General features: G+C 43.2%; 2 protein-coding genes across 4 annotated transcripts; one reads left to right on the top strand and one right to left on the bottom strand.

Annotated features, from left to right (window-relative positions):
* On the top strand, positions 1-2,335 carry LOC106613702 (uncharacterized). 3 transcript variants are annotated; one of them, XM_014216237.3, is made up of 5 exons: positions 1-184; positions 885-1,014; positions 1,330-1,477; positions 1,732-1,772; positions 1,971-2,335. In XM_014216237.3, the coding sequence occupies exons 1-4, from the start codon at positions 121-123 to the stop codon at positions 1,768-1,770; spliced, it is 381 nt and encodes a 126-aa protein (XP_014071712.3). In that variant the 5' UTR covers positions 1-120; the 3' UTR covers positions 1,771-1,772; positions 1,971-2,335. The 3 variants fall into 3 exon arrangements, with proteins under 3 accessions (XP_014071712.3, XP_014071711.3, XP_014071710.3); XM_014216236.3 differs by having other exon boundaries at positions 1,732-1,777; XM_014216235.3 differs by having other exon boundaries at positions 1,732-1,810.
* A 4,812-nt stretch (positions 2,336-7,147) lies between these two features.
* LOC106613701 (excitatory amino acid transporter 1) lies at positions 7,148-17,891 on the bottom strand. Its single transcript, XM_014216234.3, has 12 exons — positions 17,604-17,891; positions 17,275-17,381; positions 13,065-13,328; positions 12,653-12,790; positions 12,195-12,402; positions 11,871-11,913; positions 11,586-11,714; positions 11,288-11,472; positions 10,884-11,117; positions 10,505-10,699; positions 8,874-9,008; positions 7,148-8,202 (listed from the first exon to the last, which is right to left on the bottom strand). The coding sequence occupies exons 3-12, from the start codon at positions 13,282-13,284 to the stop codon at positions 8,004-8,006; spliced, it is 1,686 nt and encodes a 561-aa protein (XP_014071709.1). The 5' UTR covers positions 13,285-13,328; positions 17,275-17,381; positions 17,604-17,891; the 3' UTR covers positions 7,148-8,003.
* Positions 17,892-18,311: the final 420 nt, after the last annotated feature.

The raw sequence follows: 18,311 nt of genomic DNA, 5'->3' as shown, positions 1-18,311 counted from the left end.
AGTGCATGTGTGTGTTTGAGGGAGAGCGAGGGAGAGAGTGAAAAGGAGGGAGGGAGAAATATAAGAGACAGAAATAGAGGGGAAGGTAACACAGCAGATTACTTCCCTGCCAGGCTCACCATGTTTCTGTTGCAGACTGTGACTGTTATTTCTCTGACTGTCATTCTCCTGGGCTCGGTGGAAGGTAAGACACAATAACACCTACAGTGTATACCGTTAGCAGAATGCACCCTGCTGGGAGCCAGTTTAGCAGGGAAGCGAAGGAGAGCAAGCTAGAGGAGAGGGGAAGAGGGAATACTGGAGCAGCAGCAGGGAGAGCCATGGATGTAAATAGAGGGCTAGAATGAAGACTGATTTCACATCAAAACATTGAACGCTAATAACAAGCTAACTGAATACCTCAGACTTTAATGGGAAGAAATGATATCAATGATAATTTATGACAAGGTTCAGAGCAGCTTTCATATGACACGCATATGGTAACTGTTTATCTCAGCTAATATTATTGTGCTTACTCACTCTGGTTGGATGAAAAGCCTTGTCATGTAGTCACAGTGCCACTGGCATAACAGCACATTATGGGGGATCATGGGATGTTCAAAATCTTTCTGGCTGTCTACACTCTAGATGACATATCCTGTCAAAAAGAGCAACCATTACATATGGACCTTTAGATAGTCTAATGATAGCGCAATGAAATGCCTTACATTCCTACTAATATATTTGTGTTTATAATCTACAGTATCATAACAACCCTCCTTATGAGCCAATAGCAATCAGCCTTCATATACCGTAAGTGTGCTTTGACGAATTTGACTTAAGCATTTGCCTCTCTCCATCTTTCTCTCTCTCTCCCGCCCCCTCTCTCCCCCCTTCTCTCTCAGGTAACGGGGTACAGATGCAGAGAGATGTTCAGTGCTGTATGCAGTACTCCCAGGGGAAAGTGCGCACCAAAGACGTGCTGAGGTTTGAGGTACAGACGGAGGGGCCAGACTGCAGTATAAAAGCCATCATGCAAGTATTTCAACTATCCCGAAGCAACTCGCAGACATGGAAAATATGCCTCTCAGAGCTATGAGGCATTGTCATCTATCCAGGTCCTGTTGTTATGGCTCATGTTCTACTGTAATTGCCAGGGAAGTGAAGAAGGAAATATGTGGGAATAACAAGCCATCCAAAAAAAAGTATCTTCACTAGCCAACTTTGTTGAGGCTTTGGTTCAGAGAAGGCTTTATTAAAACCATGCTGCATATCTACAGTTTGTACTGTATGTTTCAGTTGGAAGGTTGTCATGGTGAATGTTCTTTGTCTGTGTTGTTGTGGCTGCAGACTGTACACCAAGAAGGCGGTGAAGTGTGCTGACCCCAGAGACCGAAAGGTCAAGAGGTTACTGAGGAAGCTGCTCCAGAGGCAGAGGACCAAAGCACATAGGATCATGTGGCTCTACCCTCATGGCAACCTGCCAGTCATGTCGGAGGTGGGAAATATGCACTGTGTTTATACACATAGGGCTCAATTCAATCTAACCCACATTGCAGTTATACTACATTAAGATACTATATAAACATTCCTATGGTAGGAGTGATTGAACATTCAAAAGGCTTTATTAGAAAGAGTGGAAATATTAGCTTTATTCAAAAGTGTGCTATACTTTCCCCCTGATTATGTCTCCATAGACAATGGTTTCCCACATTTGAATACACTGCTGTACAGTTTTCTTTTCTCTATCAGGACAAGAAGGATGGGTGGGATGCCTTCCATGTGGAATGAGTGTGAGGTTGTTGTTACCACAGGAGAATTATTGTCATAGGTGACATCTGTTCTTCCTTTTACTCCAGCAATATTGTATTGTCTCTGTTATGACCTAAAGTATCTAACTTTTATGGTGCACTTAAATTACCCTTAAATTGCCCTTTGGGGACAATAAAGATTTATTGAACTGAACCGAACTCTCTCTCCTGTCATTGCAGGCCAAGTAAACTTCCAGCGGAATGTCATCCTAACTCAGCCAAGCTTGCTGACTCTCCAGTCGTCTCGTGTCACTATCTGCCTGGGAGTGTGGTGGCTGAGCTGTCATTGCCATACAGTCCATGAGAGGTTTTGATATATAGCTAAATGTATTTTACACTGACTGTCGCTAACTATGCCAAAGTATTTGCTAAGTATTTCTGATTACTCTATCCCAAGAAACCAGTCTTCACCGTCTATGTATACCTGTTCAATTTGATAGAGGGCTTGTTCTCGCCTGAAACACAATGTAATGTAGAAAAATGCACTGTATGTTTAAACACGACATCTGAAGTGGATCTTTTATAAATAAATGAACCTGAAATAATTAGATTTTCTTCCTTATTGTAGCCTAGGCTCAATCTATAATATAGGTCAGTGGATTACTCAAAGTATTAGTGTGGTTATATTTAATTGGTTCAAGTAGCTACTCTATGATTTCTCTTATAGGTGCAGTTGTAACAGTAACTGCTATAAAACACGGCTGTATTAATAGCCCAGAGAAGCAGCGTGTATATGTACACACAAAGGTGGTGTTGGTTCCTCTCTGGCTGAGGCCCCACGCTGCTTCTGTTTACTGGCCCTGGGTGGGTGCACTCTGTTTGATGTTGAGGTACCCAGCACCTTCACTCAAAGACAAAAGGTAATTGATGCTTCCCATAGCGTTGAGCTTCTGGCTCAACACTGTTTGAGATGCCCAAAACGGCTCTGGCACTCCATTTGACAGTTCATTAATTTTGGTGAAGACAGCTTGACACCATATCGCTACCTAGAGGATTAGACCAACAATGGGGAGACTTTATTCAATGAGAGGCAGTACTGTAAGTGTGAAGCCAACTGGAATGTAATGCAGGTGTTCAGTCCTGCAGTTTAGACTGCTCATGAGGAAGAATCCATGGAGACTCGGGGCCAAAAACAGGAGATTCTCCACCAGGGGTAGCCAGACAACAGGAGGATACCACCACCCCCTGGGGAATCTCTCGCCCACATTTATTACACTCCAGAGATTCACACAATTGTCAATTCCTGAGACATTTATTTGTTGCAACTCCTATTCTTCCAACAAAATACTGATAATGACACTTCCCAAAAGCAATCCAAATTTGAGCCATCTCACAAAAACATAAATCAACTATTTAATACATAAAACAAGTCACAAATTACAACAATATGCTCTCAACCACAGTCAAGTTTTTTTTTTTTTTTTTTTTATGTAACTACATACACAGTAGGCCTACTTACTTTTAAAACCTTTTTCACTTAACATTCAACTTTCAAATGATGTTTTAGGCATAACATTTTTCCACTTTTTTCAACAGTCAAATAAAATAGAAAAGCCATAATCAAATGTACCACTATCACAACTGGCTATAGTGCTTGCACTGGATGTTGAACTGAAATGGCCATGTAAGATTACAGCATCAAGGAAAGGGAATATCTGGTGAGCCTTTTAGTTATGATTCAAGAAATACATGAAGATCTCCCTCATATTCTACAAATGGATATTCAATCCTCACATTGTCTAAAAAGACTCACAACACTCAAACAAAGAGAGATGGATTCAAGCCCTAAAATATAAACCATAGCAACATTGGGGGAGAAACATATCAAGTAATTCAGTAGGCTATGTAACATCCTTTTGTCCATCTTTACTACGCACAGAAACATACAACAGCCCCAATGATATGAACATTCCTATTCAGAACAAGCATACAGTAATACTTTCACATACTTAAGTGACTAGTACCAAAATATGTTCAGTTAAGAAACACTAGTTAACACTGAAAATACATCTTTGTTACAAAAAGTCTAAACCCAATTTAGCTCAATAAGTAACATAGAAATCACCCAAGTATAAAACATGATTACAGATATCGGTACAAATATATACTGTATACATTCACGTTGATTCAATTGACAGATCAAGCAAACTACAGTACATTACATAATAAATTCAATATTTGTTTTTGAAACTGTAGAAAAAAATGCTTATCAAAGTTGGTAGCATGGATAATATGGTATAAAATTACCTCTTGGTAATGTTTGGGGCAGAAAATAAAATGACTTAAGAGAAAGCATATGTACACTTGAATGTTAGAGGTAGATTCACATTAAAAAGAATAACCACCAACTAAAAGTGGAAAAATATAGAACAATAAACTAAAAATCAAGCCATGCAACAGAACCATCTAATTGATTGTGAGTATACAAATGGATATCCCATTTATTCACAAATTCTAAAAAGGCCATTGAATGGCATTTATTTTCTTGTTCATGAAAATCAATCCAATACAGAGTACATAACAACAGTCAAAAGTGGTCTCTACTGTTATGAACACATAAAATAAGTGAAAACAATATAGTAGCTAGATATCTACGAGAAATTAGATTTCATCTGTCCAGTTCTTTCACATCAGTTTCCTCTAGACCAGGTATTCCCAAACTGGGGATGCCGTCGGGGGTACATTTTTAACAAATAAAAATAAATATTCACATTTTCAAACAGTCCATTTATATTTTCCAACGGGGCTATACATTTGGGTGAGGTTTTTTTCTCGCCTGAGTAGCCTCGTTTCACTGCCAAAAATAAAATTAAACCATCTAGTGTTCAGCAAAATAACAACATGATGTCAGATACAGGTAGTCTAGTCAAATAATTAACATCCAATCACATTAACCGCTACTCTCTTGCGGGAATTCCACTAACGGTCCATATGTAGCCAAACGTAGCTGCTGCTCATTCCTATTGCTCGAAAATTTATAAATGGTCAAAAACAAGTAAGGCCCTCGTCCATAGAGACACACCAGCACTACTACACCTGCACCTGTCGACGACACAAGTTGTTCTGCTTCCACGAGCACATCCAATGCTAACATCAGTAATTCTACATTTGTTGTTAGCCCAGCTAGCATGGACACTGACAGTTGTGAATCTGATGCAGCCAAAAAGCTTCAACCCCGAACAACAGACAGGGACATTGGACCATCGACATTGGACCACTCCAGTGGTGTGGGGACTGTGCTTTGGCAAAGTGGGTGGGGTTATATCCTACCTGTTTGGCCCTGTCCGGGGGTTTCATCGGATGGGGCCACAGTGTCTCCTGACCCCTCCTGTCTCAGCCTCCAGTATTTATGCTGCAGTAGTTTATGTGTCGGGGGGCTAGGGTCAGTCTGTCACATCTGGAGTATTTCTCTTGTCTTTTCCGGTGTCCTGTGTGAATTTAAATATGCTCTCCCTAATTCTCTCTTTCTCTTTCTTTCTTTCTCTCTCTCGGAGGACCTGAGCCCTAGGACCATGCCTCAGGACTACCTGGCTTGATGACTCCTTGCTGTCCCCAGTTCACCTGGCCGTGCTGCTGCTCCAGTTCCAACTGTTCTGCCTGCAGCTATGGAACCCTGACCTGTTCACCGGACGTGCTACCTGTCCCAGACCTGCTGTCCCAGATCTGCTGGAACCCTGACCTATTCACCGGACGTGCTACCTGTCCCAGACCTGCTGTTTTCAACTCTCTAGAGACAGCAGGAGCGGTAGAGATACTCTCAAAGATCGGCTATGAAAAAGCCACCTGACACTTACTCTTGTGTTACTGACTTGTTGCACCCTCGACAACTACTATGATTATTATTATTTGACCATGCTGGTCATTTATGAACATTTGAACATCTTGGCCATGTGCTGTTATAATCTCCACCCGGCACAGCCAGAAGAGGACTGGCCACCCCTCATAGCCTGGTTCCTCTCTAGGTTTCTTCCTAGGTTTTGGCCTTTCTAGGGAGTTTTTCCTAGCCGCTGTGCTTCTACACCTGCATTGCTTGCTGTTTGGGGGGCGGGCTGTCGCCTGGTACGCGGGGGGCTGGGGGGGCGCTTGTGGCTCGGTGGGGCACGGGGGCCCCCAGCCACGTGCTTGGCAGCACGCGGGGGCTAGGCTCTTATGTGGTGAGCTACCGAGTGGCTAGGACAGGCAAGCCCCATACTATTGTGGAGGACTTAATTCTTCCTGCTGCTGCAGATATGGCTGGGACAATGCTGGGGGAAAAGGCCAAAAAAACTATACAGACAATGTCTTCATCAAACAACACTGTTTCACGACGCATCAGTGACATGGCAGGGGATGTTTTGAAACAATTACTGCTTCGCATACAAGCCAGTGAATTCTATGCGTTACAGCTGGCACAGCTCCTGGTATATGTCCATTACGTTTATGGGGGGTCAATTAAGGAAGACATCCTCTTCTGCAAACCACTGGAAACCAGGACAAGAGGAGAGGATATTTTTAAAGTACTGGACAGCTTTGTGACATCAAATGGACTTTGGTGGTCAAGATGTGTTGGTATCTGTACTAATGGTGCAAAAGCCATGACAGGGAGACATAGTGGAGTGGTAACACATGTGCAAGCAGTTGCTCCCAACGCCACTTGGTTACACTGCAACATCCACGAGAGGCTCTTGCTGCCAAGGGAATGCCTGACAGCTTGAAAGATGTTTTGGACACTACAGTGAAAATGGTTAACTTTGTTAAAGAAAGGCCCCTGAACTCTCGTGTATTTTCTGCACTTTGCAATGATATGGGCAGCAACCATGTAACGCTTTTACAACATAAAGAAGTGCGCTGGTTATCAAGGGGAAAAGTATTAACACGTTTTTTTGAATTGAGAGACGAGCTTAAAGTTTTCTTTACTGACCATAATCTTCACTTGTCTGACCGCTTGCATGATGACGAGTTTCTCACACGACTGGCCCATCAAGGTGATGTTTTCTCTCGCCTGAATGATCTGAATCTAGGATTACAGGGACTCTCTGCAACTATATTCAATGTGCGGGACAAAATTGAGGCTATGATTAAGAAGTTGGAGCTCTTCTCTATCTGCATTAACAAGGACAACACACAGGTCTTTCCATCATTGTATGATTTTTTGTGTGCAAATGAAGTCAAGCTTACGGACAATGTCAAATGTGATATAGCGAAGCACCTGAGTGAGTTGGGTGTGCAATTACGTAAGTACTTTCCCGAAACGGACGACACAAACAACTGGATTCGTTATCCCTTTCACGCCCTGCCTCCAGTCCACTTATAGATATCTGAACAAGAGAGCCTCATCAAAATTGCAGCAAGCGGTTCTGTGAAAATTTGATTTAATCAGAAGCCACTGCCAGATTTCTGGATTGGGCTGCGCTCCAGAGTATCTGCAAATCGCACCGTTAAGACAATGATGCCTTTTGCAACCACATACCTATGTGAGAGTGGATTCTCGGCTCTCACTAGCATGAAAACTAAATACAGGCACAGACTGTATGTGGAAAATGATTTAAGACTGAGACTCTCCAATACAACCCAACATTGCAGAGTTATGTGCATCCTTTCAAGCACACCCTTCTCATTATAACCTGTGGTGAGTTATTCAGAATTTTCGATTAACAAATAAAGTTTTATATGTAAGATGGCTAAATAAAGAGTAAAATGATTGATTATTATTATATTATTATTTGTTCCCTGGTCCTATAAGAGCTCTTTGTCACTTCCCACGAGCCGGGTTGTGACAAAAACTCACACTCATTCTTATGCTTAATAAATGTATCGTATAGGTTGTGTGTGGCAGGCTTACAATGATGGCAAAAAACAACATTTGAGAGGGCACTGACCCTGGTGCTAGAGGGGGTACAGCTGGAGGTTGAATGTTTGAAGGGGTACGGGACTATAAATAGTTTGGGAACCACTGCTCTAGACAATTGAGATGCATCTCAGATTTGGACTGAAAGGACCAAGAGTTGACATGAGTTGATGTGGTTAACAGTGTCTAAACAACCTCCAGCCACTATCCCTACAGTGTTTGCAGATCTGAAGTTATCCAGATAAGTGTTAGCAATATGGTGATGGCTCCGCCTAGGCATCCAATAGCTTTCCCCATATTGCTTACACCTATCCATTTCCTCCATATCTACAAACAATGAAGAAGTACAGTAGCGGATAGTGGTTGTTTTCAGACTGTCATGACCCCTACATGGGGGTCTCACTGTTGCGATGCTTCACTGAGTCGTTTTTCTGGCAGATGAGCTGGTAGGGCTTCTCATTCTCTTCAATCACTGAGTTGCCCACCTCAACATCCTGGCTCTGCAACTCCTGGCGAGACAGGTGCTCCACGATGCCTGCCCCGATAGAGTCCCCCAGCACGTTGGTGGTGGTCCTTAAGCGATCCCTGAACAGGTACACACACATTATATAGTGCACGCACAAACACACACATTGACTCTGTACCAGTACCTCCTGTATATAGCCCCGCTATTGTTATTTACTGCTGCTCTTTAATTATTTGTTTTTCTTATCTCTTACTTATTTTTTCTTAGGTATTTTCTTAAAACGGTATTGTTGGTTAAGGGCTTGTAAGTAAGCATTTCATTGTAAGGTCTACACCTGTTGTATTCGGTGCATGTGACAAATGCAAATTGATTTTATTTGATTTGCACACGCACCCACATACATACATACATACATACATACATACATACATACATACATACACACATGCATACATATCACACACACACACACACACACACACACACACACACACACACACACACACACACACACACACACACACACACACACACACACACGCTTCGTCGGGGTCTCAACCCCTGCGCAGCCACACAAAAACAAAAGGCAGTCTTTGGGGTAATCCACCCACAAGTAATCAACACAAAATGTATTCAAATGGTTTCCAACCTCAATACAACACCACAGCACAAAATTAGATAGGGCAAGTTGTAAACACTTCATTAATTACAATAACCTGATGTGCATAATGCATCAATAACCTGTTCTAGTGGGGGTGGCGGCCTCATAGTGACATTTAGGCAGACTTACAGGAACCAATCCACAGCGATGATCAGCGTTATGTCCTCTGTGGGCAGTCCCACCGATGTCAATACGATTACCATGGTAACCAGACCAGCCTGTGGGATGCCTGCTGCGCCGATGCTGGCAGCTGTTGCTGTGATACTGTGGAGGAGGTGGCGACAGCGCCATTTAATAACAGAGACAAACACACACACACATTGGGGAGTGATATGGATATAGAGACGTATAAATCAACACTCCACGGTAGAGGTTATCCCTCTTGGTAGTGAAGTCAATAGAAGAAAGCCAATAACATGGAGGAGTTCGGCAAAGACCACAAAAACAATCTTATCAAGACCAAGAAAAGTCTTTGTTATTTTCTCTCCTCCAACTAATGTGGACATAAAATGAGCTGATATAGCCTTGACAAGTATTTTACTGTAAGATTAGTTCACATTAACATGACTTAATAGGTCTGATAGTTGAAGGGCAACGGAGGCCTTGCAGGTTGAATCAAGGACTTTTTAACTGACCACCCACAAAGGGTTCTCATGAATAGGGCCCTCTCTGATGAACTGGCACTGAACGCAGGGGCACCCCAGGGGTGTGTCCTTTCACCGTTGTTGTTCTCTATCTACACTAGTGAGATGAAAATCCAAGGAAACAATGTGAGCCTTTTCAAGTATGCGGATGACATGGCTCTGGTGAGACTATTTTTCAAAGATGCTAAGTCAGATGGCGACAGCTATTTTAAACTGGCCAACAACTTTCAATAAAGGTGCCGGTCAAGTGCCCTCCGCATCAGTGTGGACAAGACAAAGGAGCTGATCATCAATGGCAACAACCTGCCAATGTCCCAACCACTCTCTCTGAATGACCAACCACTGGAGGTGGTTGATTGTTTTAAATACTCAGGGACACAAAGTGATGACAAGCTGAGCTTTACAGAGAATGCAGAGTATTTTTTTAAAGCAAGCCAATGCCTGTTTTTAATCAGGAAATTGAAAGGGGTTTGGGGTGAGCCAGGTTGTGGAGAGGGTGTACAGCAATCTGGTGGAGAGCTTCTTCACGTTCAATATGACGTTCAGTCTGGTATGGCAATCTGAGCGTGAGGAGCAAAAGCAAACTGACCAGAATAGTAAACACAGCCAGCAAAGTAACTGGTCGACCACAGGCACATTTGAGCAGTCTGTCCACAAGGCAACCAAAAGGAAGGCACTGGCTGTCGTTAGCAACCCCTCCCACCCTCTACACCCTCAGTTCGAGAGGCTTCCCTCTGGCCGGCGCTTCAGAATGCCCATGGCCAAGAACAATGTGTTTAAACATGAATTAGTTGATTGTGTTGTTGGACTACTAAACGCAACATAAATTGTATCGGTATATACACTTATCTATTTATCTATTTTTACAGTGCAGTTTGGGCAGCGGTCAGTTGTGAGTGAATCTATCAATGTCCTCTATGTTTCCCGTGTATGCAGTATGATGGACTGACTGGTTTAAATGTCTGTGATGTGAGAATGTACAGTACGTGTGTGTGATCCTTTAATGTAAAGTGATGCCAAAGAAAAATGTCCATCCTGGATGGACAATACAGTTTTATTCTATTGTATAGCACATTGATAGCATTGTGCCTTATCAGATAGTGTCTTTAGACTGACCTTATGGTGAGGATCTGGCCAAAGTTGAGTTCCATGTCATTGACTTGGGCGATGAAGATGGCTGCCACGGCTTCGTAGAGGGCAGTGCCATCCATGTTGATGGTGGCACCCACCGGCAGGATGAAACGTGTCACTCTCTTGTCCACACGGTTGTTCTCCTCCAGACAGCGGAAGGTGATGGGCAGGGTGGCAGAGCTATGGCAGGAGTGGTAGATAATGGAAGACCTTGTGAGATCATAATAGTCCGAACAACAACTAGAGAATGTCCCCAGGGAAATGAATTAGCCTGACCCTGAATCAGTTCATGAGTTCATACATCCACCTAGAGGATTTGCAAAATCAGTTTATGTACCCACCCTGAATCAGTTCATACACCCACCTAGAGGATGTTCCCAGTGCTGTGATGAGGGCCTGCAGAAGGCCAGCCATGAAAGTGTAGGGGTTCTTCCTGGTGACCAGGAAGTAGAGCAGGGGCAGGACAAACAAGCCGTGGATGAGCAGACCCACGATGACAGACACCGTGTACATCCCCAGCTGACCTCCCACCTCGGCCAGATTCTTCATCTCCACGATCTTAGCTGCTATGAGGAACAGGATGCCAACTGGAGCATACCTGACAGAGAGAGGGAGGAGGAGAGAGAAAGACAGATAGTTTACACTCTCACCTATTACAACAATTGCATCAAAAGCAACTGTTTCGAAAGATATATGTGAGAAGTAATGGTAGGGGCACGTAGGAGTTCATTAGCATGTTACTTTGTGAACACTAATCTGACTACTGACCAGATGATGATGGCCACCAGGCGCATGATGGCTTCGTTGAGGCAGTCGAAAAAGTCCCTGAGGGCCTGTCCTTGCTGCTTCATGCTGCCGATGACCAGGCCGAAGCACATGGAGAACACCACCAGACCCAGGGCATTCACCCCGTTAGAGGAACCAGACACGGGGATCATCTCTACCACTGTCTCCTGGAGCAGGAGAACAACCATCCACATAATATTTACATTTATCCAAAGTAACTGTAGTTCTTTTTTAACCCAAAGGACTTCGGGGTAAGTCACCACTAATATGTATCACCCACCTGGATGGTCTGCAGCACTCTGCTCATGTTAACAGCCAAGGCAGCCTCTGTAGCGTTGAGGGAGTCAGTCAGACTGAGGGCAACAGTCACGTTCTTTGTGTGGATGGTCTTCTTGTAGACCGTTTTGTACTGATATATAACACATATATTGTTGTTAAAAAAAATCTACCGTAGCAGTGTAAAGTATCAGTCCTCAAAAATATACTGTAATGGTGAGTGAGCATTTTAACTCAGCGTATTGGGAATCGGCAACATGCTCAATCATGTTGAAGTGAATTCCCTTACCTGCTTGAAACAGGCTTCCACCAAATTAGGAGGGAACATGTTCCTGAAAGATAAACAATGGTAAAGTTTTTTTCCCATCAGCATCTATCACAGTGAATAAAGGCCAATAAATGATTCAGTTGGTAGAGCATGGTGTTTGCAACGCCAGGGTTGTGGGTTCGATTCCCACGGGGGACCAGTACGGAGAAAAAAAATGTATGAAATGTATGCATTCACTACTGTAAGTCGCTCTGGATAAGAGCGTCTGCTAAATGACTAAAATGTAAATGTAAAATTCATACCGCATATTGACACCGTAATTTAGATCATACAATAGTTACTCACCTGATGAGATCCAGGAAGGCGTCGGCTGCTTGTACCGGCTCTATGGTACCGCTAGAGGCCACTGGGCTGTCCCTATGGCCTTTCCCTGGTTTGATGACAATCACAATGACTATGCCTATGAAGACAGCGATGAGGGTGGTCACCATGTAATAACCCACAGCCCGCATTCCCATCTTCCCAGACGCTTTGCTGTCCAGAGAGGAAATACCTGCAAGACAAGACAAAGTGCATTCCTTTCTCATGAACACTCTAGGTACTTCCACTGTACCAACTCACTTTGAAACTCAACATTGCAAGAAGTAGTGTTAGGGTGAAGAATAGTAGCTTAGTAGGGAAAATAGTAGCTTGCAGGAGGGGTGATCGATCACCATAATATGACAATCATTTTGAGTTTGAGAAAAGCAATACATAAATGCAAATAATGACGCTAATAAAGCAGAACTCCTGTGACCAGCTACCTGTGACCAGGCTGGAGACGATGAGAGGCAGAACCAGCATCTGCAGCATCCTCATCAGCAGCTCTCCAGGGAAGGCAAAGTACTTGATCTCCCTGAGGGTCAGGTTGTGGGGCCGCAGGGTGAAACCCAGCATGACACCTGGACACACACACACAGGGGACATGATTTCAAGGCTGGTGCGTTGATGAAGAATACTGTATTTCAAGTCATCTCGACACAGACCTCTTTACCTAGGGCTACAGCTCATATACCTGTGTAATAATAATAATAATACTGAAGTTAATATAGTTAATACAATTTTAATAAAAAAACTATCAACAAACTACCCATAACCTTAGCCTTAATCCTTAACCCCACTTTAAGCTTTGCCCTAAACCTAGAAAGACACTAAGCGAGTATCTCGTCCACTTGCCCAGAGCCACTGCTGCGATGGTGAGGAGGACAAAGAGGTTGCGTCTCAGGAAGCCCTTGACGCTATCCTTAGTGATGGTGCTCATCCTGTCCTTGGTGCTGGCCGCTCTCTTCTGCATGGCTGTATGTAGCCGCCGCCAGAGGCCTCGATTGGGGAGGGGGGGCTTGTCGGCGTCCTCGTTCAGGAAAAGGCTGGCAGTGTTGGGGGGCTTCTCATTCATAATCAGCTCCAGCACCTGGTCCAGGAGGCAGGTTTCGTGGGAAACTGGAGGAGAGAAAAAGCCCCGCCTTATCTCAGCTCACTGGTCACCATAGCAACACCCAGCCGTAGCACACGCTCCAGCAGGTATATTGCACTGGTCATCCCCAAAGCCAACACTTCCTTTGGCCGCCTTTCATTCCAGTTCTCTACTGCCAATGACTGGAACGAATTGCAAAAATCTCTGAAGCTGGAGTCTTATATCTCCCTCTCTAACTTTAAGCATCAGCTGTCTGAGCAGCTTACCGATCGCTGTACCTGTACACAGCCCATCTGTAAATAGCACACCCAACTACCTCATCCCCATATTATTACTTACCCTCTTGCTCTTTTGCACCCCAGTATCTCTACTTGCACATCATCATCTGCACATCTATCACTCCAGTATTAATGCTACATTTTAATTATTTTCGCCTCTAGGGCCTATTTATTGCCTACCTCCCTACTCTTCTATATTTGCACTGTACATAGATTTTTCTATTTTTATTTTATTTAGTGTTATTGACTGTACGTTTGTTTATGTGTGTTGTTGTTTTTGTCGCACTGCTTTGCTTTATCTTGGCCAGGTCGCAGTTGTAAATGAGAACTTGTTCTCAAATGTCCTACCTCGTTAAATAAAGGAAAACATTTAAAAAGAGAAGATGGAGACTATAAGCATTCTGTTATAATGTAGTGAATAAACAGTGTCTATGAAGTGCACAGGGGCTCTTGATAGAGAAGTTGGTTGGAAATATTGATCAATTCAGCACTCAAGAACCTGATGGTCATTGCTAATATTTACACAGTGATGGATGAGCTTTGATGAAATGCATGACAAATACATACAGTGCAGGATCACAGCTCTGCACTGAAATACGAGTTAATTTCTGATTGATGATCTTCCTACCTGGTCCAAGGCAATCCTATAAGGCAAACAGTGTGTCTGTAGCTGATGCCCTTCCAGATCTTTCTCTGAACTGGCTTTATATCTTTACAGCTTCCCCCAAAGATCAACACTAACTAGAGGTGACCAGTGGCAACATGGTCCACAGGGAATGTCCTCCTATTCTGTCTTACTGCCCATTGATCCTCTTTGTTCATTGATTTGCTCTGCTCTGTCTATAAATGTTCACAATCCATCCATCCATCGTGGAGAGGACTGTTGAATGACCCTTGGTCTATATCTATCATTTAGCTTGGTGTCAGTAGCATGATACTCTCCGCACTGTAGAAAACAGTGTCTCTGTTTTAACGAATCAACGGATCAAGTCATCCGGGCGGCAGGTAGCCTAGTGGTTAGAGTGTTGGACTAGGTTGGTTAGAGTGTTGGACTAGGTTGGTTAGAGTGTTGGACTAGGTTGGTTAGAGTGTTGGACTAGGTTGGTTAGAGTGTTGGACTAGGTTGGTTAGAGTGTTGGACTAGGTTGGTTAGAGTGTTGTTAGAGTGTTGGACTAGGTTGGTTAGAGTGTTGGACTAGGTTGGTTAGAGTGTTGGACTAGGTTGGTTAGAGTGTTGGACTAGGTTGGTTAGAGTGTTGTTAGAGTGTTGGACTAGGTTGGTTAGAGTGTTGGACTAGGTTGGTTAGAGTGTTGTTAGAGTGTTGGACTAGGTTGGTTAGAGTGTTGGACTAGGTTGGTTAGAGTGTTGGACTAGGTTGGTTAGAGTGTTGGACTAGGTTGGTTAGAGTGTTGTTAGAGTGTTGGACTAGGTTGGTTAGAGTGTTGGACTAGGTTGGTTAGAGTGTTGGACTAGGTTGGTTAGAGTGTTGGACTAGGTTGGTTAGAGTGTTGTTAGAGTGTTGGACTAGGTTGGTTAGAGTGTTGGACTAGGTTGGTTAGAGTGTTGGACTAGGTTGGTTAGAGTGTTGGACCGAAAGTGTTGCAAGATCGAAATCCCTGAGCTGACGAGGTAAAAATCTGTCGTTCTGCCCTGAACAAGGCAGTTAACCCACTGTTCCTAGGCCGTCATTGAAAATAAGAATTTGTTCTTAACTGACTTGCCTAGTTAAATAAAGGTAAAAGAAAAAAAATTAAAAATCCATTGTGATACTTACCTTGATTGAAACGTACTAACACTGTTTTACAATGAATCATAAAGCCACATATAACAGTGAATGGGGTTCTATTCAGTCTCACACAGTAGGCTTAATTGATGTGGGCGTTGTGTGCTTCAATAAGTGGATAAAATGATGGAATTCTCCATGCAGTTATTATTGAAATGGATAGCCACTTGTGAATCCTTTCACAAATCTATTCATTAGAAACAGAAAAGCATTATTGTGCTGCATATACAGTGTGCAAGCTAGGTCAATGAATGCCCTCCAGAAGAATGAGATGGGCCAGGTCCAAATCATATCATATACGTAACTGATCCCAGGAAATTGACCTATTACGTGGCTTAATAATCAACCTTTACTCCCAAAGGGGTGGATTCAGGAAGCATACAGGCATTACTGTACACTCAATGAAGATCCAACCACATTGGCAGCTCTGTAGTCAACATTATATTTCTATCTGCGAAGTTCTAAACGTTTCACCCTAATGAACACACCCTGCGTGTCCTCCCTGGCAAGCTGGCAAGCATTGCCAGTCCTGGTTCAGATGCTCAGCAGTATTGTATTAAAGTTGCATACATTTCTGACTAGATGAGTCCCTGGGCGTCACCTCCCAGGGTACAGGTACTACATTGGCCTGGTCCCAGATCTGTCTGAGATATAGCCAACTCCTCTGGGTAGAATTGTCATGCCATGTATGGACAAGTTGGGTAAAAAACACATTCAGATCTGGGACTAGGCTAGCATAGACATGGCCCCATTTTGTTAGAGGAGATGGTATTTCACGCCTAACAAGAAAGCCTTGAGCCTCTTCCAACTATCCTGCTAAAATATGCAAGAACACAGAGTACTAAAAGTCATTTTACAGTATAATTCTAACATCTTACCGACAGAAACAAATCAAAGCTTTTCTAAGCAAGTTTTGGAAACAAAGAAGCAAAATCACTGTGGGAGATCAAACAGCTCAGTTTCTCAGAGACACAGAGTTTTTGCAGAAAATATTATCTGGTCCCTTTTAGCTACACAACTTAATCTCCCACTTGTGGACCCTTTTTCCAAGCGGACTCTAGCTGCCTTACCTTTAGCATACACTTTAAGCGTTATAGCATACTCACCACTCATGGTTTAGTTTAGGGATTCTCTTCGAACAGTCCAAAGCCTAGATAAAACTGATAACATGTACTGTCCAGAGACTCAGGGCCAGAGTGACTGGAGGTGACACTTCACTAATCTGAAGTAGGCAGACATGAAAAGGTCTGTCATCTCGTCTGATTTGACCTTCACATGCCTGCTCTGCCCTCCCTTTCTAGCACGCACACACACACACACACACACACACACACACACACACACACACACACACACACACACACACACACACACACACAGCAGAACACCACTACAAAGCCCTGGGACAACAGCAGGTACAGTTTAACTGCAACCTACCCTACCCCTTTCCCACTGCCCTAGCCAACATTAGTATCCCCAGCAGTCTCAGGGCTGGAAATAGCAATACATAATACATACCAATGCAAACTCATTTTCAAAAATGTGGTCCTCCATATATTTGTTCATTCATATAAATGCTCTTATTGTTGGTGCACATTGCATCAACACTACTGACACTACTCTGCCATGGACGTGGTGATACCCCAGCAGAGCAGAATCCTTACAACTAGCCCTAATCCTAATAAATGGTTAACAGACATACTGACTGAGCATCATCAGCAAGAGAGTTGTCAGTATCAACTGTGGGAGCTCTTTTTTTCCCCTTTTCAATGCTGGAGGAAATGAGCTGTTGTCGTTGTCTTTTTTTCTCCAAACACTGACTGACAACAAATCTGGACAATGAATAAGTTATAACTTCAATGTATATCCTATTTAATCGCTGTTAATAAAATAGGCAAAGAGAAAGATACCCTGTTTCTGATGCTTCCTTTCTTGTCTTCACGGATTAAGATAGTCTACAGTCATGGGAGAGCTTCTCGGGTCCAGGTGGAATGTCTTCAATTGATGGTTCTTCACTCTAGGTCATAATCGTAAAAATGTAACGTTTAAATTGCAATATTAGTACATGATCATCAGTTTTCAAAGTTGGTAACACTTATAGGAGTCATGAAATCATGTAGTTATGAACTGAGAAGGAATGAATTGAAACCGGTGAAATACATGTTTTGCATGTGATAATTAACCATTCATTTAAAATGAATACAACCCCCAAAAAGTAGGCCTTGTTATATTTTCTTACCTTATCTCAAGTCGGTCCTCACACGGTATGGTTCATTCTTTCCTTGCCTGCTTTCCACTCACATGAAGTACAGTAGCACACACTCACACACATCTACAGTTCATTTTAATTTACTACATGAGCGTAAGCGCTTTTTCTCCAGCCCTCCGGCGCGATAGAAAAACGCCTTGACATGGAGCGTGGGAGGAAAGAGGTTAGGGGGTTTTCTGGCGCGAAGAAAAGACACCTGCTGCCCATCCGAATCGGCAGAGCTCAAATACAGGAGCAGAGTCCCAATGCGGGTGGTAGAGTGGTTATTGCAATACTGATAACAGAGATCATTTGCTCTCTAATGGCCACAGTAATTGCTCAACCAATTAAAAGTGTAATCCATTTGCTGTCATTATAGGATGACTGTGAGGTTGACGATATTTTTGCTCTTCTCATTGGATGTTGTGAACTTGGGAGAGAGGGGTGAAAAGGTATATACACCCTGCTCTTATTTCCATGACAACCTGCCTTCCTGCAATTGCTCAGGGTCTGATTTTAGCAGCTCAAGGAAACCGTATGTGTAACATTCAACTCCTGACTACCCACACTCCCACCCACACATTGTTTTAGGCCCTTTTCGTACCCAAGCATTGCCTCAATGCGAATGTTCTAAAACTTTTTCAGAGGGCTTCAAATAACTCCTTGTTCAGAATCCATTGGCTCCTCATCATCATGTTA

The sequence above is a fragment of the Salmo salar genome, chromosome 10, assembly GCF_965601325.2.
Source record: "Salmo salar chromosome 10, fSalSal1, whole genome shotgun sequence".
Classification (NCBI taxonomy): Eukaryota; Metazoa; Chordata; class Actinopteri; order Salmoniformes; family Salmonidae; genus Salmo; species Salmo salar.
This window is presented reverse-complemented; position numbering and strand designations above follow the sequence as displayed.

Coding starts and splice junctions, on each gene's coding strand:
- LOC106613702 (XM_014216237.3), top strand. CDS start 121: ATGTTTCTGTTGCAGACTGTGACTGTTATTTCTCTGACTGTCATTCTC. Junction 185..884: donor TCTCCTGGGCTCGGTGGAAG/GTAAGACACAAT, acceptor CTTCTCTCTCAG/GTAACGGGGTACAGATGCAG. Junction 1,478..1,731: donor ACCTGCCAGTCATGTCGGAG/GTGGGAAATATG, acceptor TTTCTCTATCAG/GACAAGAAGGATGGGTGGGA.
- LOC106613701 (XM_014216234.3), bottom strand. CDS start 13,284: ATGAATGAGAAGCCCCCCAACACTGCCAGCCTTTTCCTGAACGAGGAC. Junction 12,403..12,652: donor CGTCTCCAGCCTGGTCACAG/GTAGCTGGTCAC, acceptor CTTGTCTTGCAG/GTATTTCCTCTCTGGACAGC. Junction 11,914..12,194: donor GCCTTCCTGGATCTCATCAG/GTGAGTAACTAT, acceptor TTTATCTTTCAG/GAACATGTTCCCTCCTAATT.